The sequence below is a fragment of the Oryctolagus cuniculus genome, chromosome 17 (genome assembly GCF_964237555.1).
Source record: "Oryctolagus cuniculus chromosome 17, mOryCun1.1, whole genome shotgun sequence".
In the NCBI taxonomy this organism is placed as follows: Eukaryota; Metazoa; Chordata; class Mammalia; order Lagomorpha; family Leporidae; genus Oryctolagus; species Oryctolagus cuniculus.
In genome coordinates this window covers 55,992,918-56,020,878 of record NC_091448.1, presented here as the reverse complement: position 1 = coordinate 56,020,878, position 27,961 = coordinate 55,992,918, and the positions used below count along the sequence as shown (strand labels likewise).

General features: G+C 46.4%; 1 protein-coding gene across 8 annotated transcripts in view; it reads right to left on the bottom strand.

Moving 5' to 3' along the window:
• The window catches only part of DNAH9 (dynein axonemal heavy chain 9), a 373,954-nt gene that overhangs the window by 67,508 nt on the left and 278,485 nt on the right, over positions 1-27,961 (bottom strand). For 6 of the 8 annotated variants that reach the window (XM_070061394.1, XM_070061396.1, XM_070061397.1 and 3 more), the window contains 6 exons: positions 24,933-25,121; positions 21,441-21,676; positions 14,920-15,042; positions 13,720-13,924; positions 9,701-9,865; positions 3,240-3,380 (listed from right to left, as the gene is read on the bottom strand). In XM_070061394.1, coding sequence (XP_069917495.1) covers positions 3,240-3,380; positions 9,701-9,865; positions 13,720-13,924; positions 14,920-15,042; positions 21,441-21,676; positions 24,933-25,121 — 1,059 coding nt within the window. Of the gene's footprint in view, positions 1-3,239; positions 3,381-9,700; positions 9,866-13,719; positions 13,925-14,919; positions 15,043-19,515; positions 20,422-21,440; positions 21,677-24,932; positions 25,122-27,961 lie in introns of those variants that run through there. The other 2 variants (XM_070061395.1, XM_070061401.1) reach the window with 2 other exon arrangements.

Below are 27,961 nucleotides of genomic sequence, written 5' to 3'. Positions count from 1 at the left end.
GGCTAATATCTCATTAGCGGCGGATGACAAGTCCCAGTACCATACAGAGCAATTTGGGAAGCTTTCACTAACAGAATTGGTCCATAGAGACAGAATGGATCATTGTCTCCAAGTGATTACCATGACTTCTCCCTAAAACTCAACCTTCACCAAGATGATGGTGAATCTCTAGCTACTAAGTTTAAACAAAACTCATTCACAATTCGGGACACGATCCAAAGAAAATTAAAAAACCTGGGTACACTTTTCATTTTCTTTATACTAAACTCATTTTGGCTCTCTTTTTTCTTTTCTACCCTAAAAAGAACTTTCTTCGTCCTCTCACTTCTGGTATCTGAGCAGCACTGGCAGTAGGTCTGATCCCCGCTTCCGTGGCTGCCTGCAGAATGCCTCTTATCATGCCCACGTTGATTCAAACAAGCCTGTAGCTCAGCCATCAGCTTTTGTAACCTTTTAGGTATCCTGGCTACTTTTTTTTTTTTTTTTTTTTTTTACAGGCAGAGTGGACAGTGAGAGACTGAGAGAAAGGTCTTCCTTTGCCGTTGGTTCACCCCCCAATGGCCGCCACAGCCGGCATGCTGCAGCAGCTGGCTACTTTCTAATCTTCTCATTAAAACCAGATTAAGAACACAGTGGGAGGGAATGCAGACCTTGCTCACTTTCTTATATTTCCCTGGTTCTAGCTCCACTCCTTACACATAATTGACACAGAAAGCTGTCTGTTGAGTGAATGACTGGCTGTTGATGCCCACAGCACTTAGGCAAGCCATGAGAGATGCTCTAGACCAGAGGTCTCAAACTCAAATGGCTGCAGGGGCCAGGTGGACAAGACCAAACGGGAGGGCTAGGGCCCGGGGAAGCACACAGGTAAAGTGCCCGTCCAGGGAGCAGCATCCCCGAGCTCCAGCCACTCCTGCCGGGTGGAACGGGAGCTCAATGCTGCCAGGCTTCCAGATTTCTACAAAAAGCCCCACGAATTTGCCTTATTTTTAAATGTTGACAACCAATTAAAGTATTCAAAAAGCTCTCTGGGGTCCAGTGAAAACAGGTCCACAGGTCCTTGCGATAAGTGCTTCTGCCTACCTGACGCTTCTCTTTAAGGAATGCTATTCCTCCAGCCATGCCTGTGCACCATGGCACACAACAGAGGAAGTGAGGCCGTGCGTCCGTCTGGACGGCATCCCCAGGGATCCTGTTGGGCCCTTCCCTAGCCTTTGACTGAGTCTTGAAGAGAATTTACTTTACAATCACTAAGGCTCCATCTTAACCATATAACCATATTACGAACTTCCAAGTTCATTCAAAACCTGGCTCTAGAGACCGGCACTGTGGCACAGTAGGCTAAGCCTCCACCTGCAATGCTGGCATCCCATATGGATGCCGGCTCACATTCTGGCTGCTCTTCTGCTGATCCAGCTCTCTGCTATGGCCTGGGAAAGCAGTAGAAGATGGCCCAAGTCCTTGGGGATCTGCACCTGAGAGGGAGACCTGGAAGAAGCTCCTGGTTCCTGGCTTCTGGCTTCAGTTCAGCTCAGCTCCAGCCATTGCAGCCATCTGGGGAGTGAGCCAGTGGACGGAAGACTTTTCTCTCTGTCTCTCCCTTTCTCTATCTGTAACTCTAACTCTCAAATAAATAAATAAAACCTTAAAAAACTGGCCTTTAAAGATTTTTTTTTTTACTTGGATAAGAGCAAATACACACATTTCCACATGTTCCTGCTCAAAACACTTGTGAAAACTGTGTCTCCCGTCACACTGGCCTATCTGGAATTACCCCACTTTAAAGACGCTCTCTGATTCCCACCAGGAATAAGAACTACACACTTCAACCAGAGAAAAAGCCGAGACCATGAAAGTGCCAAGTTTTCCTTCAGATCACAAAAGGATTCTAGGTGCATTGTTGCTTTCGTATTTTTGGAGGACTTTCCTTGAGCCCCTTATCATTAAGTATTCACATCTTCTTTCAATGATCAAGTCAGTTAACAAACAGTAGCCATTAGAGACCCAAAATGTAGCTCCCTGCCTTTTAAAACAGAGCTGCAGAGCCTCCTGTATCTGGATGTCATTGCTGTGAAAAAATTTACAGCTTGTTTTTGAGCACATATTTTCATGGGTTTTACGTGATTTCTCATTTTCAGAAACAGCCACTGTGGGAGGCTCCTGATGGATCCCTATAGCCAACTTCTACTACTCTTGGAACTAGGGAGAGGGGATGATCCTGTAGTTATTAGGCTTATCATGTAGTTATTAGGCTTATCATGTTAACTTTAATTCTCTTTTAAAATGTCTCATAGCTTTTCTATAATGTTGCCTTGACCTAAAAATAAGGCCAAGATTGGGTTTCTCCTGGAAACATAAAATAGTATAAATACAGTTCATTTACCAAGTGGACACTCTGGGTGCAGGGAAAGGGATTGGATGGGGAAATGCCATCTCTGATTGAATAACCCCCAGGTCCTGGAGGCCCTCAGATTTCTCAACTGTCCAACTCCATCCCCACACTTGGGCATCCACTTAGCATTTAGCAAGAAACATTGCGCAGAACTGAGCGTGCTCTCTCGTGCTCTTTCTCTCTCTCCCCCCACAAAATTCCTGTGCACATGCTCTCTCTTTCTCTCCTGTTTCATCCTATGTGTGTGTGTCCTTTCTGTTGGGTCAAGCCACAGAAGTTGTTCGGAAATGCTCCACCACCTCCTAATGCCTTTTTAATTGTGGTCTTTGGGTGAATGCTCTGCGGGAGAAAGATGTGCTTTCAGAGATACGCTTAAAATTTATAGGTCATTATTTTTTCATGAATAAGATAAAGTTTAGTCAGCACTTACAATATGCTAGCATCTTGGGTTTTAAGAATATTTCAACAACCCATAAAACTTAAAATTGGTCTATTATTATTGCCTGCTTTGGTTTTTAATCTACATGTCAGGCAAAGTTGATTGCCTCTATCTTAGTTTAAGCTCAGATCCCTTCTCATATTTCTCGGGTACCCGCCTCCACAGACACAGTAAGCACAGTACCCACCAGCTTGTACGTGCTTTAATGAATAAATGGGGCTGCAACTTGCCCGACCTCCCCTTCTCTTCCAGCCAAAGTCACTGGAGAAACACGTAGACCCAATCAAAGAGATGAGGACTGTGATACAAGTCAGAAGGCAGTGTAGCTGGTCTCTATATTGATTTTAAAGATCTGCCATAGCTAATGAGGCACAAGGCTATATGACACTGCTGTATTAGGAGCGTCACCTTGAGAGAAAACTGGTACATAGGATGGATCTTGCTGAGGTCATTCATGATGAAGTAGAGAAGAGAGGCTCGGGCAGCTGCTGGCCGGTAGTGCTCTCGGGCCTCATTGATTTTCACTTCAGTCACCTTGGCCTCTTGGACCTGTTGGGAAAAGAAAGAGCAGTCCATGGTTCAAACCAATCAGAGCTTCTGGAGAATCATCAGTATGTAGGTGTCTGTGTGTAGGGTGCAGGGGATTGGGCTGGGGACAGTAGACAGAATTGAAAAGTGATTGTGAGGGTGGGAACTGTGGCAGAGTGGGTTAAGCAACTGCTTATGATTTCAGTAGCCCATATAAGAGTGCTGATTTGAGACCTGGCTGCTCTGCTTCCCATCCAGCTCCCTGCTAATGTGCCTGGAAAGGCAGTGGAAGATGGCCCAAGTGCTGTGTCCCTGCTACCCATGTTGGAGGCTGATGGAGTTCCAGGCTCCTGGCTTCTGCCTGGCTCAGACCTGGCTGCTGTGGCCAGTCAGGGAAGTGAACCAGCAGAGGGAGGATTTCTATCTCTCTCTCTGTCATATCCTCTCTGTCACGGTGGCTTTCAAGTAAATTAATTAATTAAAAAAAAAGAGTAGTGGTTGTGGTAATTTCTCATTAGAGCGTGAGTGAGCAAGTAGATGGCATACATCTAGTCTTCTACAAGTGTGAGGGTGCCAGCTCTCAGCTGGACACTGTGAACCAGACAAGCTCCCAAGCTCTTTCTTTAATGAGAATGATTTCAGGGAAATGCAAATACCACACATTACTTGAAATGGAACTAGAATTCCAAACAGTGGAATTTCAGAGAAAGAAGCGTAGTATAATTTTCTGCTTTCTTAACTTTTATGAAATAGCTAGTATGTAAATTCCCCACTGGAATAGTCTAGTTTCAGAAAGTTACCTTCCTACGTAATGGGAAGAAGCCTAGAGATGGGGATTCCTGTGAGAATATGTCACTAAATACGAATCACAGTGTGCTCTGCCTGTATGGCCCCCCTACACCCAGATAGAGTAAAACTATTGAGAATTTGTGGGAGACTTAAAGGAAAAAGCCAGAATCCTGTTGAAGATCTTCAAAAAACTGCAGGAGGAAGTGTTATCAAAGGGGACAATTAGAAGATACCTTACCAAAAAAATAAAAACCACCAAAAAGCAAAAAACAATCAATCAGAAAAAGAAAACCCAAACTCTGGAAGAATTAAGCTCCTGAGCAGTAAAGATGGTTGAATGATCAAAAACTCACAACAAATTAAACATATTTTATGGCAGTAGATATAAAAGAAAGCCTAAGACAAGGACAATATAAAACATGACAGGTATACCTGAAAAAGAACCAATTAGCACTTCTAAAAATAAGAACACAGTTACATAAATGGAAAAAGATATAGAGGTTGAGGAATAGACTAGAGTTGAAAACATAAGCAAACTGGAAGAGAGGCCAATGAAACTATTAAAAAAATCTCAGAAAGAAACAAAGATGGAAAATATATTAAAGAGGGGGCTGGCGCCGCGGCTCACTAGGCTAATCCTCCACCTAGAGGCGCCGGCACACCGGGTTCTAGTCCCGGTCGGGGCGCCAGATTCTGTCCCGGTGCCCCTCTTCCAGGCCAGCTCTCTGCTGTGGCCAGGGAGTGCAGTGGAGGATGGCCCAAGTGCTTGGGCCCTGCACCCCATGGGAGACCAGGAGAAGCACCTGGCTCCTGCCATCGGATCAGCGCGGTGCACCGGCTGCGGCGGCCACTGGAGGGTGAACCAACGGCAAAGGAAGACCTTTCTCTCTGTCTCTCTCTCTCACTGTCCACTCTGCCTGTCAAAAATAAAAAAAATTAAAAAAAAAAGAAACCCTGCAGTTTGAATAAATAAGTAAATAAATAAATATTAAAAAAAGAAAATATATTAAAGAGTTTACGAGCCATAGCATATAGAATAAGATTTAAAGTACATGTAACATCAGGAAGTAGAGAATGGGAAGAATGAGGGCGAGGCAATATCTGAAGCTGTAATAACGAAGAATTTCTCGAAACAGATGGAAGGCCAGAATCCTTCCTTTGAGGAAGTGTATCGCTGTTGGGAAGGATGAAAAAGAAACTCCCGCTGTACTGTGAAATTCAGAACATGGAAGGTGAGAGAGAATATGAAAGGCAACCAGGAAGAAAAGACAGGGCACCTAAAAAGGAATAGCAGTCAGACCGACAGAAGACTCTCAGCTACAAGAGCGTCCTAAGATCGATCATAAAACAGGGACAGAAGGTGGGAGGGAAGCATCGCAGGTCAAGCACTGACATGTCTTTCCCTTGTTGTGACACAGCCTGGATATACTGCCTAGTCTTATATATTTGTCATATATATATATATAAAGAGACAGATTTCCATAAATAAATGAAACACATTTAATCAATAACAGAAAACAGATTGAAGAGTTTTAAAATCAGAAAGGGATAAAAGAAAGGGAAGAAAGAAAAATAAACAAAAGACAAAAATGAAAAGCATGGGTGGCTAACAGAAAACACGAACTAAGATAGTAAAAAGACGTTCGACTATTAGCAAATAATGTTAATAAATGTACATTAATTACATTCAGTAGTTGAAAGCCAAGATTCTCAGAAGGGAGTGGAGCTGAACAAAAAAATCACACCCTGACTGAGATTTGCGTTGTCACAGAGTCATAGTCCTTCACACCGTCCAGTAATCCCCGTCTCTAGTCGGTGTCGGTGCCCATTTCCCTCAACAGTTATCATCAACCTTCACCCTCTCCACAGGTCTCCTACATCACCACCGTTCCCTCACTCTCAGCAGATGAACTTGACCCGTGTGTTCAGAGATTATATACGGGGAAGGGATCACCTCAAAGTCTGTCCATTCCTTTAAGTATCTGTCACCAAACTCCAGTGGCCCACACGGACCCACCAACCGCTTCTAGACTCCCATTTGCCCCCATTCCCTGTCACATTGGAAACCCAGTGTCCACCTTACAAAAGGTCAGCTTCTCACTTGTGACCCGAATCGTATTTTCCCTCCCTCGATGATTGCCACTGGAATATCCACTCCCTCTCATCCCTGTAAATTCAAGTCCTCTCCTTTTCTTTTTCAGTCCCAGCATATCCCATCCCCAGCTCAGGGCTCCCCCTGTTCAGGGGAAGAAGCCTACGTCTGTGCCTCTTAAGTTACAACCCATTCTCTATATGATTTCACAGTTGTGCTTCCTTAAAGGGTCATCTGTACTCATTTCCCCTTTTTCTTTTAAAAAAATTTATATTTCCTATTTATTTGAAAGGTAGAGTTACAGAGAAAAAGAGGGAGGAACAGAGAGAGAGAGAGAGAGAGAGAGAGAGAGAGAATTTTCCATCTGCTAGTTCACTCCCCAAATGGCTGCAGTGGCTGGGACTGGTTGAGGCTGAAGCCAGGAGCCCAGAACTCCATCCCCACCTCCCATGTGGGTGACAGGGGCCCAAACACCTGGGCCATCTTCTGCTTTCCCAGGTATATTAGCAGGGAGCTGGATTAGACGTAGAGCTGCAGGGACTCTAAATGGCTCCGTTATGGGATGCTGGTGCTGCAGATGGTGGCTTAACCTGCTGCATCACAGTGCCAGCCCTATTTCCCCTTTCTCTACTCTTTTTTTTTTTTTTTAACGATTTATTTATTTGAAAGGCAGAGTTACACAGAGAGAGGAGAGGCAGAGAGATAGAGAGAAAGAGATATATATATAGAGAGAGAAAGAGAGAGAGAGAGGTCTTCCATCTGTTGGTTCACTCTCCAATTGGCTGCGACTGCTGGAACTGCGCTGATCCGAAGCCAGGAGCCAGGAGCTTCTTCCGGGTTTCCCACACAGGTGCAGGGGCCCAAGGACTTGGGCCATCTTCTACTGCTTTCCCAGGCCACAGCAGAGAGACTGGATCAGAAGTGGAGCAGCCAGGTCTTGAACCAGCGCCCATATGGGATGTTGGTGCTTCAGGCCAGGGCATTAACCCGCTGCGCCACAGCACCGGCCCCTCTACTCTTTCTATAATGTGGTCTGGGTGCTGTTTCTACTATCTGACTTGAAACTGTTGTTATCAAAATCATTGATAAGTCGCTTTTGCAAAATTCAGTGTATACATATCAGCCAAACCTTATTTGCATTCTCATTCAACATTTCTGATGTCCCCTTTTTTGGAGATATTTTCATAATACCTTATTCACCTGTTTGCTTTCATAATAAACTTATTTATTTTCTATTTCTGCTCTACTGCACTCATACACCTTCTCTACTCCTCTTAAAATGCATTAGCAGTCCTCAGCGCTCCCTCCTAGGCACGTCATTGCACACACATCTCCCGGCCAACTTCATCCACTCCCAAATGCTCCCTTCTCAACTACTTGCAGGTGGTGCTCAGCTCTCTGTGGTCAACCATGATCATATACCCCAGACCTATGGGGCAGTCCCATGTGAATGGCGCAAAGGCCTTCCAAACTCAACACAACACAAACTGAAACCATCATTTTCTCTCACTCCCAACCCTCCTTTGTTCACCTTTTCCAGGGATTGGCACCATGTACCCTTCCTGAAATTTATTCCAAGAGCCTGAGACTCTTCCTTGACTATTTCTTTGCCCATAGATAAATCGTATCCTATCGATTAACAAGCTTATCAATCCTCCTTTCTTCATGGCTCTTGAACTGTCCTACTTTCTACTCCCTCTGCTACCACTTCCATCCGGGAAACCATCACTGCTACTCTGAATTGTTGCATATGAAGCCTCAATCTCTTTAGAAGAGTGTAGCTGGAGTGGTATTTCTAATAACTAGGATCTTATGAACTTATCATATCTCAAAAAGGAAAAAAAAAATCCCAAACTCTGACATTCTGCAACTTCCATCAGGATAAATTCCAGTCTTCATGGCCTAAAGAAGCCCAGGCTAGCTTTCGTTCCTCTTTGCCACTGACCACTGCCAGTTCTCATCCTTTCTATATTCCAGCTACAAAAACGTGAACCCCCTTGCTCTCCCCCAGGGTGGGCTGACTGCTCCACCTCGGGGGTTTACAGCTCCCTCTCCTTTCTCCGCCTCAGCCTCCATCACTGTTTTGCCACCACCTACTGACTTGTCTTCAGAGGGCCAGCTCCTAGAAGGCTAGGACTCGGCCAAGTTCCTTGTTGTATTCTCATCTTTTGTCATGGGACTTGGAATATAGCAGCTTCTGAGTAAGTATTCACTGGATGAATCAATGAGAAAGAAGATACAACAAAAGCAACAAGAAAAGAAATAAGGAAACTCTGTGTAACACTTGGCACATAGTAGGATATCAATAAATGCTCATTGATTTTAAAGAAAAGGATCAAGGAAGCAGGAATGAGGAGGCAGGAAGAATTGAGTTGATTTGGTCCTCTGATTGATGCCTTCTATGTGAGTTACTTTTGTACCCTTGTCTCTCCCACCCAAGGCACTGGAGCTTCTACCGTAATTACTCCATAAAGCCTTGTGTCCCCATCTGGAGATGTGGAGGCCAGAGATAGCTGGTGGTAAACCCTGGGGGTCACACAGTTGCTGCTGCCCAAAGCATAGCTGGACTTTCCTCCTTTTGCTCTCATTGTACCACCCTGAGTTGTCTGTATGACCTGGTTTATTCTCCTTACCTATAATCACTTGTCATTTTTCCTACCTTGCTTCTACCCAGAACAAAGTCTTTCACGTCTGTAGAAATCCCAATCATCTGGCCATAAGGGTGTCCCCTCGAGGGTGTATTGTTTCTGTACCCTCTTACAGGTGGGTGACATTCTGCTCAGATCCAGCATCTTAGCTGCTCTCCTGATCTAAGGAGAGGACTGAGAAGGCAAGAGGGCTGGTGTAGGTTCAACAGTTTGCTGGAAAGAGCAAGGGGCTTGGGAGCCCTTCCCCCAGCAACTGACGTTTTTTTTCATGCCCCACAAGGAGGACTAAAAGCCTGTCAGACGTTGTGGTATAAAGGAGGGCAGCTGCACACTGTGATGATTTCCCAGGATGATAGCTTCTGAGAGCTACATTTCCTGGGAAGTCCTTGACGTTTTCCCATTAAAATAAGACTTGCGACATTTTTGCAATCCAGTGGGTTTTCCTGGGGTGCATTCATGCCTGAATCAGTCCCCTCTGACAACACTGCGAGTCCTTAGCTTCAGGACCATTGCATAAACTATCTGAGGCATTAAGTTTGAGCCATCATCCCCTACCCACGGTACCAGGCCCTGCCAAGACTTTGGTGCTCATCAAATATATGTGGAGTGGAGACATCAAGAGCATTTTCTAGAAGGTGGGAATTCCATGATACAGGAGGTGAGAGTGTCTTTTGAGGACTCCAGTCTGGCTGGACTTTGCAGAAGAAATGAGCAAAGATGGAAAAATCATCCCTTTGCTAAAGTCAGACTCAGGGACTAAGAGGAGTACCCCAGCCTTTGCTGCCTTCTAAGACTAGCCACAGTGGGTTTACCTTTGTCTCAACTTCTGCAGCAGTCTGCTTGGTGATCTCTAGATTCTCCACCAAGGACGTCTCTCCCAGGAAGTTCCCGGATGCAGAGGAGAGGCGCGAGAGCAGGTTGTCTTCCAACGTTTTGAGGGTGATTTTGAATCCATTCTGCTGCTTTGTGAGCTCTGACTGCAAATGTCAAGCAAGAAGGAGTCAGGGAGAGACGCCAGAGCATCCAGGGTAGCTCTGAATGAAAGTTGTGGAGGTGGGCATTGGGTCCCCTCCTAGGACCCCCACATCCTGTAGAGGGCCCAGTTCCAATCCCTCTACACTGCTTCTGATCCAGTTTCCTTCTATTGCACACCCAGGGAGGCAGCGGGTGATGGCTCAAGTACTTGGGGCCCTGCCACTCATATGGAGACCTGAGTTCCTGGCTTTGGCTTGGCCCAGCTCTGGCTGTTGTGGGCATTTAGGAAGTGAACCAGTGGATGGAGGCTCTCTCTCTCTGCCTTTGCCTCTCTACTCTCTGCCTTTCAAGTAAAATGAAAGAAGAAAAAAACAGATTCATGGGGTCAAGAGTTATTTTCCCTAGAGATAGTAAACTAGAAGCCAAATAGTGAACGGCTTGAGGCCATGGACAGGTAAGTTGAACCCCAACTGCACCATACCTAGGCATATGACCTTGGTCCACTTACCCTCTTTGCATTTAAGCCTCCTCCAGGGGTTAATCCTAGTCCTTACTTTAGGGTTGTTGTGCTGTGCTTAAACACGGTGATGGTGCAGTCAGTATGTATTAAATAGATGTTATTTCTGTGAAGAGACGGTAGGACTAACTTTCAGTTTTCTGGGTGGTCCTATCACCACTTTACTACTCCTGCGTTAACAGCTCTCCTTACAGATTTCTTTCTTTCTTTTTGAAAAATAAATACTAACAGAAACTGGCTCAGTTCAGACAAGGTCGTTGAGTGGGACCCTCGAGTCCAAGCACACCCCGTGTTGTCTTCCTTTTCTTATTGTTAAGCTCCATAGACCAAAGAACTGGACAATTTTTTTATTCATATGGGGCTAGGAATTGGGAACTTAACTTCAGAAGGTTGTAGCTCCCCTTGGTCCTTGTAAAGACAACTGCTGTGTCCACACAGCAGACTCATAGAATAACAATTACTTTAAATAGCACTCTAACCTCAGAATCAGCTCTTAAGGCATCTGGTCTGGCTGGAAAGCCCATGAGAGCATTTCGGGCATGGAAAGCCAAGACACTGAGGCAAAAAATGTCCTACATGAAGGACCTCAGTGGGTGAGACCCAGTGGAAAGAAGTAGTCATCAAAGAAGGAGATACTTTTCTCTGAAGAGAGGAGAGAACTTCCACTTTGCTTATGACCTTGTCTAAATACTGATGGAGTTTGTGGATTCAAAAGGCTTCCATAGCCTAGGTAGCTCTGTCAAGAGCCTAGGGTGATCCTGACATCATACATGAGTGTTAATTGTTAAATTAACAAGAGTCACTGTGTATAACTTCCCATGAAGGACCTCTGTCCTCAAAAGGAGTTGTATTATAACTATATTTAAGTGATCCCAAAAGATGTGTCATTCTTGGGTGCTTCATTAAAATTAGTTAAGTTTCTAAAAAAAGAAGTAAAATTAACTTCCAGATGCAATGACTTTGAACAGCCTTTGTCTTGATTGTTGAGGAACAGTGTTATTATTTTTTTTACCATGCAAATTGTTGAACTCTTTACTTAGTATAGAGATGATCTTCTGTGTATAAAGTTAATCAAAAATGGATCTTAGTGGAGAAATGGGACTGGGAATGGAAGGGGTAGGGGAGAGGAGAGGTGAGAGAGTGGATGGGAGGGTGGGTACGGTGGGAAGAATCACTATATTCCTAAAGTTGTACTTATGAAATGCATGAACTCTATATTCCTTAAGTAAAAGGTTTTCTTTGGGGAAAAAAAAAGGACAACTGCTTTGCTGGAGGTTCCAGCCATGCCCTCCAGTGGCCACCCTTGCCTGCCTGCTGTTTCCTAACAACACACATCTCTATCTTCCTGGAAGACCAGAATTCAAAGTTCTCTTTGCTAGGAATCTCTTGAGCCTAGGGGCTTTCAAATCATTCAGGAATTAGAATAAATGTTAACTTCCCAGAGACTCTTTTCAGACTATCACTGTTTATCTTATCTCCCTGGCTTTCTCATATAACCTCATTTTATTTTCTCAAAAATGTTGTCACTCCCTGACAACATTTTTTAAGAGTTATTTATTTAATTGTGAGCCAGACTCATAAACAGAGAGAGGGACATGCACACACACACACACACACACACACACACACACATAGAGGTCTTCCATCCACTGGTTTACTCCCCAAATGGCCACAACAGCCAGAGTTTGGCCAATCCAAAGCCAGGAGCTGAAAGCTTCCTCTGGGTCTCCCATCTCCCACGTGGGTGCACAGACCCAAGCACTTGAGCTGTCTTCCACTGCTTTCCTAGGACATCAGCAGAGAGCTGGATCGGAAGTGGAGCAGCCAGGACTCTAACTGGCACCCATTTGGGATGTCAGCACTGGAGGCAGAGGCTTAACCAACTATGCCAAAATGCTGGCCTGAGATGCCATTCTTTATTTGTTTACAATTTTATTTTTCTGAGATGCCATTCTTTATTTGTTTACAATTTTATTTTTCTGTGTTCCCTGAGGGCAGGGCCATGGTTTCCCTTGCCCACTGTCGAACACCCCCTAACACACACACCATGCTTAATATCTTGCGTGTTGTAGAGTTGGTGCTCCATAGGAGTTTGTCCAGCAAACAAAGGATTTCAGGGAGTAGAGGCTCAGAGAGCCATGAATGCAGTCTCATATGCATTGTGATTTGGGGTTGTCTAATGTAATTAAATTATTTTTTAAAGAGGAAAGAAAAACATGCTATCTGCTGTGGACAAAATTGTGTCCCCATCTTTCCAAATTCATATGGTGAATCCTTGACTTCTGTATGACTGTATTGGAGATAGGGCCTTGGAGGGGGTGATTAAGTTGAGTGAGGTCCTGGGCCAAGAGACTGGGTGTACTTGTAAGAACAGACCCCAGAGAACTTTCTGTCTCTCTCTTTCCATGTGTTCACAAAGAAGACACCACGTGAGGGCCCAGCAGGCAGGTGGCACCTGTACGCCAGGAGGAGAGGCCTCAGCAGACATGTAAGGTCTCAGACGTCCACCCCACGGGATGATGAGGACATAAATGTCCATTGTTGAAGCCATCAAGTCTGGGGCATTTTGTCATGGAAGCCAGAGCAGATGAAGACACCACTCTAATATGAGAGAACACCTTTCTATTACCCTTGCAGAATTTAATTCTCCCTGGCTCTGGGTGTTGGCATGTGAGCACAGGTGAGCAGAGGCCCCATGTCCATAGTGAGCACAGGTGAGCAGAGGCCCCATGTCCATAGTACTACACAAGGGCCTGCTCTTGGTAATAGGCATGCCCTTTCTCCAGCTACCTTTCCTATTCTTTTTTTTTTTTTTTTTTGACAGGCAGAGTGGACAGTGAGAGAGAGAGAGACAGAGAGTCTTCCTTTTGCCATTGGTTCACCCTCCAATGACCGCTGCGTCCAGCGTGCTGCGGCCGGTGCACCACGCTGATCCGAAGCCAGGAGCCAGGTGCTTCTCCTGGTCTCCCATAGGGTGCAGGGCCCAAGCACTTGAGCCATCCTCCACTGCACTCCTGGGCCACAGCAGAGAGCTGGCCTGGAAGAGGGACAACCGGGACAGAATCCAGCGCCCCGACTGGGACTAGAACCCGGTGTGCCGGCGCCGCAAGGTGGAGGATTAGCCTATTGAGCCTTTCTTATTCTTCAGCTCTTCTTATCCTCCCTTTCCCAATTCATTGTTCCCGGGTGACTAAGTGGAACTGCAACTCTTCGAAGGTCTGGCAGAGCCCATCCTGCTCAGCTCCTGGAGAAACAGCCCCTACCTCTCCCAGTCGACGCACTGTAGAATGTGGCAGAAAAGCATCCCTCCCCCCCTCCCTCCCTGAATGCCCAGCCTACCTTCAGCTGCTCCAAATCTGGCCTTTCCATGCTGACCACGGCGGCCAGCAGCTGGTCCTCCAGGCCATCCCTGGTCACAGTGAAGTTGATCAGAGTGGCCTGAGCTTGCAGCTCAGGCTGGTAGTGAGGATTGGCCAGCTTGGTGTGAAGGATGAGCCGGAATTTGGCATTATATTCACACTCTTTGTCTCCAATTTTAATGAATCTGGAACATAAAGGGTCAGGTGAAGTTTGGGTGCCTGCCTGGGAGAGTTTATCAGGTACAGAATTCTAGGGTTTGTTTTCACAAATTCAAAGCAAACAGTGTTGCCATACTCAGGATTTCTCCTAAGCATGTCTAGTGTGGCCCTTAGCATCCTCTTTGCTCTAATGTAGGAACAGGTGCAGAGAGAAAGAGAGACTTGCTCCAGGAGCCACCATGTTTGCGCACCAGGCAACTCTAGCGAGAACCATTTCCATTGGAACTGAGTTGCATTGGCAACTTGAGCTGAGGTAGAGTAGTGCAGTATGAAAAAGTTCCAGCAGATGGCAATAAAAGGCTTGGAGGTAGGTGCACCTGCATGAAGTTGGCACAAAAGTGCTTTATAGGCTAACAATAGAGATTAACTTTTGCTCATGGCTGACGGGGGAATGACTTTTATGGGTGAAAAAGATTAAACACATAAATGAACATAACCTAGGGACGGGTAAAGACAGCTCGGAGCCTGGGCAGCCGGTGAGACTCCTGAGTCAAGCAACCTTCATAATAATGATCACTCCCTGTTACAGGCACTGATTGCCCTTCTGCTTCCCCCCTCTCTCCTCTCTGCACCCCCTCCTTCCACTGTGCACTTGCTAAGCCCTGATCATTCACCAGCACCCAGAGTAGCAGGGGTGCATCAAATGGACAAGGAGCTAAGTTCTCAGAACTCAAGGGCACTAGCTTGGGGTACAATGCTCACACTCAAAAGTCAGCCCGCTTCTTGACCATCTCCCTGCTAGCATCCCTCCCCAGCTGTGCTCTGTGGCCATTCAGAAGGAGGTCAATGAGGATGTCAGAGGCATTCTGGGAAGTTTTCTCTAGGAGAGGAGGGTACCTAAATGGCTCTCTGAAAAACATGTGCTCCAGGGAGCTGCTTGACATGAGCTGAGCAAGGAGACTCTAGGAAGAGCAGACTCCATCCGCGGTGGAACTGGGGAAGCAGCACTTCTGAGTCTTACCGTCCTTTTTTAATGACTTCTCTCCCAAGCAGGGGTCCCAGAACAGGATCGATGGACTCCTCGAGGTTTTCAATTAACACCACATCTCCAGCCTCCAGGGCATGCTCTATGATTTGGAGGTAGCTGGAGGAGCAAGTTGGACAGTGTGAGGCTGTGGCAAGGTATGGGTTCAGAGGCAATTTAAGAAGACAGCTGTAGGGGCTGGCATTGTGGCATAGTGGGTAAAGCCGCCACTTGTGACGCTGGCATCCCATATGGATGCTGGTTTGTGTCCCAGCTGTTCTACTTCCAATCCAGCTCCCTGCTAGTGGTCTGGGCAAAGCAGCGGAGGATGGCTCAAGTGTGTGGGACCATTTCCCCATTGTGGGACACCCAGATAGAGTTTCTGGCTCCAGGCTTTGGCCTGGCCTAGCATTGGCCATTGCTGCCATTTGTGGAGTGAAACAGTGGATGGAAGATCTCTCTCTCTTTTCTCTCTCTCTCAAATCTGACTTTCAAAATAAATAAATGAATCTTTAAAAATGTTTTTAAAGAAGATTTATTTATTTATTTGAGAGGCAGAGGCAGACAGAAAAAGAGAGAGAGAGAGAGAGAGAGAGTGTCTTCCACCCACTGGTTCACAAACCAAATGGCCACAATGGCTGGAGCTGGGTGGATGCTATGCTAGGAGCCAGGAGCTTCTTCCAGGTTTCCCATGTGGGTGCAGGAACCCAAGGACTTGGGCCATTTTCTACTGTTCTCCCAGGCACATTAGCAGGGAACTAGATCAGAAGTGGAGCAGCCCAGACTTGAACTGGAGCCTATAGGGGATTCTGGCACTGCAGGCGGTGGCTTTACCTGCTATTCCACAGCACCAGCCCCAATAAATAGAAAATAACATAAAATAAAAAAAAATAAAAAAGACAGCTGTGGCCTCTGAGGCACATTGGTAAACTTGGAGCCACATCACTTGGAATGTCTTCAGTGACCCCATTTTTCTGTATTTAAAGTGATAGCTATGTACTTTCACACACTTTTAGCAATAGGGGGAAATGAGAAAACATAGAGAAGGATATGAAAAATGAACCATGATCTCTGGCTTGTCATTGACATTCTCATGTGTACTGTTATTTATTTTGGTACACCATACCTCAGGATTCCATGGGGGATTGGTTTTGGGACCCTTCTGGACATCAAAACCTGCAGATGCTCAAGTCCTTTACATACAGTGGGGCATGGTATTTTCATAAAATCATGCACACCTTCCTGACTACTTCAAATGACCTCTGCATTAATCATGCTACCTAGCGGAGTGTATACCTAGGTAAATAATTGTTATGCCTTATTGGCATAAGCATGATGGTGAGAAAGGAATGTCTGTACTCGATCAGCTATAGTGGCTGAATCTGGAAATGTGGAGCCACAAACATGCAGGGCCAGCTACAGCCCATTTTCAAACTTCATTTTTATATTATTGAACTTCTGTGGCTCTTTTATTTTACAAACTGGCTTTTCATACATAAAATGTGTTGAAAATATTTCTTTTGCCATTAAATATTATTTCATAATAACTTTTAATGGCTGGGTATCAGACCATGTCAACACACTTTAATTTATCCATTAATTAACAAAGATCTAGGTTACTTTTATTTTTTGACAGGCAGAGTGGCTAGTGAGAGAGACAGAGAGAAAGGTCTTCCTTTTGCCGTTAGTTCACCTTCCAATGGCCGCCACGCTTGGCGTGCTGCGGCCGGCACACCGCGCTGATCCAAAGGCAGGAGCCAGGTGCTTCTCTTGGACTCCCATGGGGTGCACGACCCAAGCACTTGGGCCATCCTCCACTGCCTTCCCTGGCCACAGCAGAGAGCTGGCCTGGAAGAGGGGCAACCAGGACAGAATCCGGCGCCCCGACCGGGACTAGAACCCGGTGTGCCAGCGCCGCTAGGTGGAGGATTAGCCTATTGAGCCGCGGCGCCGGCCTATCTAGGTTACTTTTAACTTTTCAGTGTTACATAGAGTTTAATAAACATGCGATTGCGTCAGATTTTCCATAAATCAGTTTGTGAGTTTGATGTAATTCTAATTCTCACCAAAAATAATCACAAAATTTTATGGAACTTGATAAAAGATCCTAAAATTAACCTAAAAGAAAATAATGTAGATGCTAAGAAAAAATTATAATGAAGAAAAAAAGGGACTCATATCAACTAAAACTAAAACATTTTACATAACTTCAACAGTACAGATTTATAGAAAAAAGTCTTTCAAAATATGCTTATCTTTAAATTCATTTTTGGGCCGGCGCTGTGGCTCACTTCGTTAATCCTCCACCTGTGGCGCCGGCATCCCATATGGGCACTGAGTTCTAGTCCCGGTTGCTCCTCTTCCAGTCCAGCTCTCTGCTGTGGCCTGGGAGGGCAGTGGAGGATGGCCCAAGTGCTTGGGCCCCTGCACCTGCATGGGAGACCAGGAGGAAGCACCTCGCTCCTGGCTTCGGATTGGCTAAGTGCCGGCCGTGGCGGCCATTTGGGGAGTGATCCAACGGAAGGAAGACTGTTCTCTCTGTCTCTCTCTCTCTGTCTATAACTCTTCCTAGTCAAATAAAAATAAAAAAAAAAATTCATTTTCTGTGGACTCCTTAGAAAAGATTTATTTATTTATTTGAAAGGTAGAGGGACAGAAATAAACATTTTCCATCTGCTAGCTCACTCCCTAAATGGCCACAGGAGACAGGGCTGGACCAGGCTAAAACCAGGAGCCAGGAACTTAATCCTAGTCTCCCATATGGAAGGCAGGAACCCAAGTACTTGAACCATTGCCTTTTTCCTCCCAGGCACATTGGCAAGGAGCTGGATTTGAAGTGGAGTAGCCAGGACTTGAACCTTGGCACTCTGATACAGTGTGCTGGTGCCCAAAGCCTGCCTTAATATGCTATGCCATGATAACTAGCCCGTATAGAAAGAAGTCTTAAAGGACATCATATAATAGTAAGTTAGAAGCATTTTTCAATGATGAATTAGAAGTTTTATTTTCTTTGCTCTTTTGTAGCTCCTTCTCCCTCATTTGTTTTAAAAACAAAATGATAATACATTGCTTCTGTAATGAGAAATATCACAATAAATGGTACTAAATATAAAGCTAAACAATTAAAATCTGGTACAGTATTAATAAAATAGAAAAGAATAAATATTGTATTTAGTAAAATTATTTAATATATTAAATTGAATAAGTTTAATTAAATGGTATCTAATTGAAGAATGTTGGAAAATTCAATAAATGTCACTTGCACAATTAGTCTGTGCCTTATACATTCTTTAAAATATATTCAAAGTAATTGGATTTCAATGTAAAAAGAAATGCCATAAAGAACTAAACAACACAGGTGTATATTTAAATAATTTCTGCAGAGACAATACTTTTCTAAGCATGAACTATAAAAGAAGTAGATGACAAGTCTGACCAAATAAAAATGAAAATAAAAGGCACTGTAGTATGTTCAACCCTACAGATAAAAGGCAAATGAGACAACTGAACAACTTTTCATTTCTCTGATGAAAGAAGACTGTATATATGAAGGTACCCTAAAAAGTATATTGAAAGATGGAACTAAAAAATCAGTTTTCTTTCTTGCAAAAAGTTGAAACCCTTGCATAGTTTTTTTTTCCTGAAACTTCATGAAAAATGTGCATGCATTACCAAAAAAAAAAAAAAAAAAACAAACTCATAGGTTTCAAAATGTTTTTGTACCAAAATGGACTTGGAATTTTGTTTTCCATGAATTTTATGAAGTTCCTTTGTAGTATGTGTAATATTATATTTGAATACAAATAACATAGGACAAATCTAGAAAACTACCCAACAAGAAAGTGGTCAAAGGACAGGAACAGGGAATGAACTGAACACCTACTTATGGAGGGCCTACTGTGCACCAGTAGCATTTTAGGGAATGGAGGTAGAGCAGTGAGCAAAAAGGACATGCACTTACATTTAAAATGCATTTACTATCTGACTAGGAACAAATATTTCAATCAACATTTGGGGAGAAGGTCAGGGTTGGATTACTTCGGGGCTGAAGAATACAGATAAAAATATAGCATACCTCAGCGTTCATTTCTCAACATAGCTTACTCTATCAGAGGGTCCCACTCTAGCATTCAGTATTTGCTCTGTGTGACTATTATTTTTAACATTACATGTTTGACTTAAATACCTCGGTGATCTGGCCCTTTAGGGAAGTGTGTTAGCTATGTACATCCAAAGTGGTGAACCTCCCCATGGTGGCCATGTGCTGTGGTGGATAATCTTGAGAGTCTAAGCAAGGGTGGTCTGGGTTTAAATATTGCCTCTGTTACTTAGAAAAAAAATCTTTTAAATTGAGGCAAGATGCTCATTAACCCAAAATCTTGCATCTTAATTATTTCTAAGTGTACCATTCTGTGGCGTTCAAGGCATTCATATTGTTGTGCACCCCTCACCCCATCACCATTGTACCTTCACAGGACTCTTTCTTGCAAACCTGAAACCCTGTGCCCATTAAACACCAACTCCCACTTCTCCCCCAGCCCCTGGCACCACCCTTCTATTTTTGGTGTGTATGAACTTGATGACTTTAGATACCTCATATAAGTGGACCCACATAATATTTGTCTTTTTGTGACTATCTTGTTTCACTTAGTTGGTGTAATCGGTCACAGTTTGTCCTTAGGCATCTGGTTCACTTCATTTAGCTTAACGTCTTCAAGGTTTCATTCATGTTGTAACATGTTTCAGCATTCAACTTCCTTTAAAGAACCAGAGGGTAGAAGATCTCTGTCTCTCTTTCTCTGTCTCTCCCTCTGCCTTTCAAATAAATAATAATTAAAAAACCTTAAACATAACTAAACACAAAATAAACCTCTAAAGAAGTAAAAAAAAGGAAGCATTGTAAAAAGACCCCTAACATGGAGCCAGGCACATGTCAATCACCTGCCTTTCTTCCCCTCCAGCACTGCCCCATCCTGTCTTCCCCACGTGTCCTAGTGGTGAAGAGCAGGATTTGAGAACTGAAACTACAAAGCTAAGCTGCGAGGGAGTTGAGAAAGCAATGGGTGGAAGATGCTGAGCCCAAGCCAGTGACGTGTGGTGGGAGCTGGCCAGACACTCTCTCTGCCCTGCATGTCCCTCCATGGACTAACTTCCCCATCACAGATGGCTAAAGCCACGTGGCAGGCGCCAAGTGCTCTGATGTTTTACATAATGAACAGCTGCCACACAACCCATTATGCATAGGCAGAAAGAGAGTTCCGGTTTGCTCTATGTGGCTCTAGGGCAGAGGAGAGCGAAGGCAGGCAGCTTTGGACTGTGAGGAAGACTTCGTAGAACACAGAGTTCACGAGACAAGGGCTTGTGAAATTTTGGGGGCAGGGAACATTTCAGGAGAGATGTGGGGATGAACATGAGGGCTGATGGAAAAAGGGTAAGGAAGATGTTGCATGAGAGTTCTGTTTTCTAATTGACGTAGAATAAATGTACACAAGTGTGGGGCATAGAGCAACAATTCAATGTGTGGAATGGTCAGATCAGGGTCACTAGGATTTCTATCTCCTTAAATCTTAATAATTTCTATGGTGGGAACCTTCAATTCTCCCGCCTATTTATCTCTTTTAAAAAAATATTGAATGAGGCCGGCGCCGCGGCTCACTAGGCTAATCCTCCGCCTAGCGGCGCCGGCACACTGGGTTCTAGTCCCGGTCGGGGCACCGGATTCTGTCCTGGTTGCCCCTCTTCCAGTCCAGCTCTCTGCTGTGGCCCGGGAGGGCAGTGGAGGATGGCCCAAGTCCTTGGGCCCTGCACCCCATGGGAGACCAGGAGAAGCACCTGGCTCCTGCCATCGGATCAGCGCGGTGCGCCGGCCGCAGTGCACCGGCCGCGGCGGCCATTGGAGGGTGAACCAACGGCAAAGGAAGACCTTTCTCTCTGTCTCTCTCTCACTGTCCACTCTGCCTGTCAAAAAAATAAATAAATAAATAAAAATATTGAATGACAGAAAAAGAGAGAGAATGAGATCTCCCATTAGCTGGTTCACTTCCCACATGGCCACAACAGCCAGGCCTGAAGGCAGGAGCCAGGAACTCCATCCAGGTCTCCCACATGGGTAGGCAGCAGGGGCCCAAGCACTTGGGCCGTCCTCTACTAATTTCCCAGGTGCATTAGCTGGGAGCTGAATCTGGGATTCCAATCAGGGCCCAGGTGGGATACCAGTGTCACAGGCGGCAGCTTAACCCACTGCACCACAACCCCAGCCTGTCTCTCCCAGTTCTTTACCAAGCATATAACAAATTGTTGTGAACGGCAGTCACCACCCTGACAGCATGGGATTTCCGTGAGACAGAAATGCAAAGACATCGTGCCCAGGCATCTTTCACTGAGATGTGTCTTCACATGGGAGGAGAACTGTCAGAGCCCAGGAGGCAGACATGATCCGTGGGCCCTCACGGTCTGCTCATAACGGACTTCTCCTGCATGTGCGGCAGAAGTGGGAACTTCTGTGCTTGGCCACTTACCCTTTCTGGCCAATCTGGGTGACCCGGAGGTCTTCTCCATATTTGTTCTTGATCCACTTGATGCCTTGCAGCTGCGGGTCCACCAGGAGCGGCCAGCGCTCACAGTTGAGGAGGATGGTGGCGTTCTCCATGGACATGCGGTCAGCAGGGAGGCCCTCGTTCTGCCATGCAGCCACGTCAGCATCATCCGTCAGCATCCTCAGGGGATCCAGGCCGGGGGTGACTGGGATGGGGACCTGGCAAAACAGCAGTGTCACCCCTACTTGGAATGGAAGGCGGGGGTGAGTATACTGTGGCCTGGCCACAAGGCATAGTGTTTTTTTCTGGCTGTGTGACACTTCCTGGAGGCAGGTTTGGTTAAAGCTTCATAGTATTTTTTTTTTCCTTCTGGTGGATGCAGCCATTCAATCTGCATGACTGACTCTTTGTCCTGTACTAGACTCACCTAGATCACAATTCCAGTGTAGACGACCAGATGTCAATCATTTAATGCCTAACATTCTCACCCCGTAAACGGGGTTACTTTGCTGTTTCTTGGGCATGCGAGCCTGGTGGGTTTTTTCCTGCCTGCACAAACCACTCTCACCTTGCATCTATTTCACCCACTTGCAAAGGGTCAGGGAAGCTTACCTTTCCCCCACCTCTGCAAAGCTGGTGAGCACCCATCAGGCCTCCCTTGGGTGTGTACAGGGCTCTTCCTTTTCGTCTCGGTTGGCCTGTCTCAGCTCACTGAATTCTTCTACAAGCAATCTTTTCCACTGGTGACTCATATACTTTTTTTTTTTTTAAATGAGGTATAAATCACACAACACAACACTAAGCACGTTGACGTGTGCGATGTAGCTGTCTTGGGTCTGCTCACGGTGTTGTGCAACTGACAGCTCTGTCTACTATCAAAACATTTTCATCCCCCACAAGGAAACCTCCCCCTGGGTAAGCAGTCACTCCCCATTTCTCTCTACCCTGAGCTCATGGCAATGACTAATATGTTTCCTGCCTCCATGGGTTTTCCTATTCTGGATATTTAATATAAATGGGATCATACACTAGGTGACCTTTTGCGTCTGGCTACTTTCATTTAGCATAATGTTTTCCAAGTTCACACACGTGCCCTTTGGACTGCTCTCTCTACTCTGCAGTTTGCTTTGCCCACTGAATGTATACAAACCTCTCCAGCCATCTCCCGTCCCTTTAATCCTTGTTGCTGAGGGCACCAATGGCTAGGGATGTCCCAGCAAGCAAGCCTCTAAAGGGAAATCAGTGTCTTGGGGATTCTTTTTTTTTCATTTTTTAAAATGATTTATTTATTTATATGAAAGTCAAAGTTACACAGAGAGAGAAGGAGACAGAGAGAGGGAGAGAGAGGTCTTCCATCTGCTGGTTCACTCCCCAGATGGCAGCAATAGCCAGAGCTGGGCTGATCCAAGGAGCCAGGAGTCTTTTCCGGGTCTCCCATGAGGGTGCAGGAGCCCAAGCACTTGGGCCATCTTCTACTGCTTTCCCAGGCCACAGCAGAGAACTTGACTGGAAGTGGAGCAGCCAGGACTCTAACCAGCGCCCATCTGGGATGCTGGCACTGCGGGCGGCGGCTTCACCTGCTATTCCACAGTGCCGGCCCCTGGGGGTTCTTATTCTGGGATCCAAAATGTGTTTCAAATACAAGAATTTTCCTTGCAATCTTATGCACCCTGTTTTTTGTGCTCAAAAACATGATTCCGAGAAGGAACTCATTGGCTCTCCCAGACCACCAGTGAAGACCATGGCCCCCCATACAAAGCCAGCGAAACTCTCACAAAGCTGCTACAGGAGCCTCATCCTTATTCACTTGGTGAACGATGATTCTTTCCACAATTTCCTTTCCCCACAAGCATTCAAGATGAATAAAATAACAGCTTTATTTTTTATTTACTAGTAATGTAGCTTTCTAAACCACTGTTCAGCAAATCATCACCAGCAGAATTTTATGAGCTGATCTGGGAAACCAACCATCGCAGTACAGAATATGTTGTGTATTGTTAGGATACAAGTACAAATGGATTTTAGAATCCAACCGTGACTGTACACGGGGGTTTTTTTGTGCTGAATCTTGCTGTAGCTGATTTTTGTGAACCCCGTCTCCTTGACTGGCCTGTGATCCTGCTGAAGGGATCCTGGCCTTGAGTGTCTGTTGAACCTCCTTTATCGTGGACATAACACTTGGTGAATACTGGGGACTGATGACTGTGAGTGACGCAAAAGTGCCAAGGGAATATGATCAGCTATTCTCACTATAGCGTGCAGGTGCAGCATTGATTCCCCTTTAATTGGGAGCTCACAATTTTCCCATTCGTGTGTGTGGAGGGGAGTAGATTGCAGAGGGAGGAGCTGGAGGTAGAATCCAGCTACATGAAGAAGACGGGGTACGTATGAAAATCTCTGTGGTAGCTCTTCACAAGAGCATGGAAATGATGGAAATAGATGGAGCCCATAAAGGCATCTGAACCAGGGGTGTGAACGGTGCAACTTTGGGGCCCAGTCACAGAGTGCCGTGAGGAATCCGGGAAAGGGAACTCTCCCTGGCTGCTCCTGTGCGGTTCGGCTCTGGAGCAGGGAGAGCTGGGAGAAACACGGGGTTCTCATGGTGTCCCCCAGGTTTTGCAACTTGAAGGAGGACCAGGAGACAGCCTGCTGGGCAGAGAATCAAAGTTCCTAAGAGGATCCCATTAAGAGGTGAGGGCCAGTGCTCAGGTGGCCCAAGGGGTAGTGAATGGCAATGCAAATCAGTGTGGAAGGAATTGGTATACTTGTCCCATGCCTGGTGCTCAGGAGTAAGTGTGCACGAGGGTGCTCGGCTTCCTGCTCATGTGCCTGGCAAGGCAGCAGAGGATGGTCCTGCCACCCACATGGGAGACCTGGATGGAGATCTTGGCTCCTGGCTTTGCTCTGGACTATGCCTGGCTTTTGCAGCCATCTAGGGGAGTGAACCAGTGGATGGAAGATTTCTCTCTCTCTAGCCCGGCGCCGTGGCTCAACAGGCTAATCCTCCGTCTAGCGGCGCTGGCACACCGGGTTCTAGTCCTGGTCGGGGCGCAGGATTCTGTCCCAGTTGCCCCTCTTCCAGGCCAGCTCTCTGCTGTGGCCCAGGAAGGCAGTGGAGGATGGCCCAGGTGCTTGGGCACCTGGCTCCTGCCTTTGGATCAGCGCGGTGCGCCGGCCGTGGCGGCCATTGGAGGGTGAACCAACGGCAAAGGAAGACCTTTCTCTCTGTCTCTCTCTCACTGTCCACTCTGCCTGAAGAAAAAAAAAAGATTTCTCTCTCTCTCTCTCTCTCTCTCTCTCCCTCTCCGTTGCTCTGCCTTTCAAATATGAATAAATAAATCTTTTTTTTTTTTAATAAAAATCAGACACACACACACACAAACAGGGTACTGGAAGGTTTGCAGTGTGAGTGTCACGTGACCACCCCGGCACTGTCTGGCTGATGCAGTCAGGAGACGTTTGGGCTGTACATACTTTCAGCTGGCTCAGGTAGGGTCTCCAGGTCTCATCCATGAGGCTCTGCCGGTATCTCTTTGAGAAGAAGCCGAGGTATGAAATGAAAGCTGTGACAAGTAAGATGTCCCCACACAACGTGCTTTCCTGCTGTTTGAAGTTCTGCACGGCTTCTGCCCATCTCACGTTTTCTGAAGCGAGTCCTCGGACCTACCGTTGCACAGGTAAGAGAGGGGAGAAGGCTCGTCATGCCGCAGGCCACTGGGTTGTGGATGTGGTCACGGGAAACACACACTGCCCTTTCACTGTGGGAAGGCATGGGACCTCACTGTGGGCCTTTTGGATCAATGGGGCCTTGCACCGGCTGCCACAGTCATTTCAGCAAACAGCCCCTCTTCTGTGCTGTGCATGAGGTGGGCCATGGAGAGGTGAAAGTTTGAATCTCTGCCTTCTCTATGTGTGGAGTTGGATACCACCTGCCCCAAAAGGTTGTGGAGAAGATTAAACAGAACCGTGAGTGTTAAATCCTTATTAGCACAATACCTGGTCTGTAAGACATGGTAGAACACTCCATGTTCCTCTCCAGGGGCTGGGAAAATGAGTGGAGTTGCTGAGCTATAAATAATTCACAGTGGGCGGGGAGCTAGATGTGGTAATTAATCACAATGTTGGAGGCACATGAGTGTGTACAAGGTACGATGGGCTGCAGAACACATCCTGACTGGCCTGGCACACTGTGTGGCGTGGCATCCCTCTCCTGGGAGGAGAGCCACTGTTAAGTGAATGGTGGAGTTTAGTTTCTGTGTTGGGACTTGATCATTTTTCCCTTGGAAGCTGAGAAAAAAAAACCTGAGAAATTTGCTGATGATGTGCATTGCATAAGAACCAGAGCGTCAGTCCGGCGCCACGGCTCACTAGGCTAATCCTCCGCCTTGCGGCGCCGGCACACCGGGTTCTAGTCCCGGTCGGGGCACCGGATTCTGTCCCGGTTGCCCCTCTTCCAGGCCAGCTCTCTGCTGTGGCCAGGGAGTGCAGTGGAGGATGGCCCAGGTGCTTGGGCCCTGCACCCCATGGGAGACCAGGAGAAGCACCTGGCTCCTGCCATCGGATCAGCAAGGTGCGCAGGCCACAGCGCGCCGGCCGCGGTGGCTATTGGAGGGTGAACCAACGGCAAAGGAAGACCTTTCTCTCTGTCTTTCTCTCACTGTCCACTCTGCCTGTCAAAAACAAACAAACAAACAAACAAACAAAAAAACAAAAAAAAACCAGAGCATCCAAGTGTCTCCCGTGGTTGGTAGAAATGGCAGTGGATTGGGTACCCATGTGTCTCTAGAGCAGTGGGCTATCCAGCTTCCCAAGAGGACCAGCTTAGGAAATGCTGCTGCCAGGCCAAGAAGGCTGTGCTGAGCTTGGAAATCAAGCAGAAAGTCAAGTGGGAGGAAGGTGGGCTGGGAGATACGCATGACCTCCTGCACACTTGCAGAGGTGTGGTCTCTGCTTCCACCTGTTCGGCCAGACAGATCATCTCAGTGCCAGGCAGCAGCGGACCCAACAAACGGCAGTGCAGGCACAGGCTAGTGGTAGAGCCTTTCTCCATCACAGCGTGGCTCAATTCAGGGGTGGCTGTGACTCATTTCTCCCTGAGTTAAGAAACCTGGCTTTGTTAGATAAATTAAGAGTGGCTGGAATCTGTGTGACATGGTATCAAGTGTACTCCCCTTCCTGGGTGAGCGAAGATTCCAGATAGAAGAGAAATCACCCCTGGTGGGCACAGCTTTAACAATCTTAGCTGATAGATGAAGGAAACTGATTTTCTATCCCTTTTCTTGTAGTAGGAGATGGCTTAAGTAAATAACTTAAACTTAAAAAAAAAAGTTCATGGAAAAATAGAATTAAAAGGTAGGTTTATTCTAATGCAACATATTTTGAAACCCAGGCATATTCATTTTTCCCTAAGAAGCATTTTCCACGAACTTTTTGAAAACCCCATGTATGAATGGATGAAACATTTTTCTTGCATCAAAATAAACTCATTTTTAAAAATTCTGTGTTTCCAGCCGGCGCCGTGGCTCAATAGGCTAATCCTCCACCTTGCGGCGCCGGCACACCGGGTTCTAGTCCCGGTCGGGGCGCTGGATTCTGTCCCGGTTGCCCCTCTTCCAGGCCAGCTCTCTGCTATGGCCAGGGAGTGCAGTGGAGGATGGCCCAGGTGCTTGGGCCCTGCACCCCATGGGAGACCAGGAAAAGCACCTGGATCCTGGCTCCTGCCATTGGATCAGCGCGGTGCGCCGGCTGCAGCGGCGGCCATTGGAGGGTGAACCAACGGCAAAAGGAAGACCTTTCTCTCTCTGTCTCTCTCTCTCACTGTCCACTCTGCCTGTCAAAAAAAAAAAAAAAAAATTCTGTGTTTCCATTAGCGTGTGAGAAGAAATACAAGCTGTGGAGGATGAAAAAAAAGGCCATAAATTCCTCAGAATTCCTCTCACCCAGGGTTGGCATCTGAGCTCCTTCCCCTTGAACCTGGGACTGCTTGGACAGATAGACTGCAGTAGAGGGGGTGGTGCACTGGCTTTCTGTCTCAGGCCTTAACAGACACTTCCTGTCTCTAGGAATGCTTGCTCCCGCAGCCCTCAGTCACCGTGGAAGGTGTCTGACTCCCCTTGGGGGGAGATTGCACGGAAGGGTCCCGAGACATGGAAAGACAGAGACACCTGGCAGAGCCCACTCTTCCAGATACCCCTGCCAATGTGTCCACCAAGTGAAGAAAGCGACCCCAGCCCCTCCAGCCCCATCCATATATGCACCCCCCCCCCCGATCCTGATAACACCGAGTGGGTCCAGTCATTACCATGTGCAGCAGCAGAATTGGCCAGCTGCCCAAATCCCTGAGCCCGATCTTACGAGACGCAAGGCAAAGGGCATCATGGTAAGTCACTACATTTCAGGAGAATGCGTTGTGCAGCAACAGATACCCATGACACCTCCTCTGACCCTGACCTTTAGACATAGTCCTCTCAGGAAGCCCAGCGCCTTTGCATGTATATATTCAC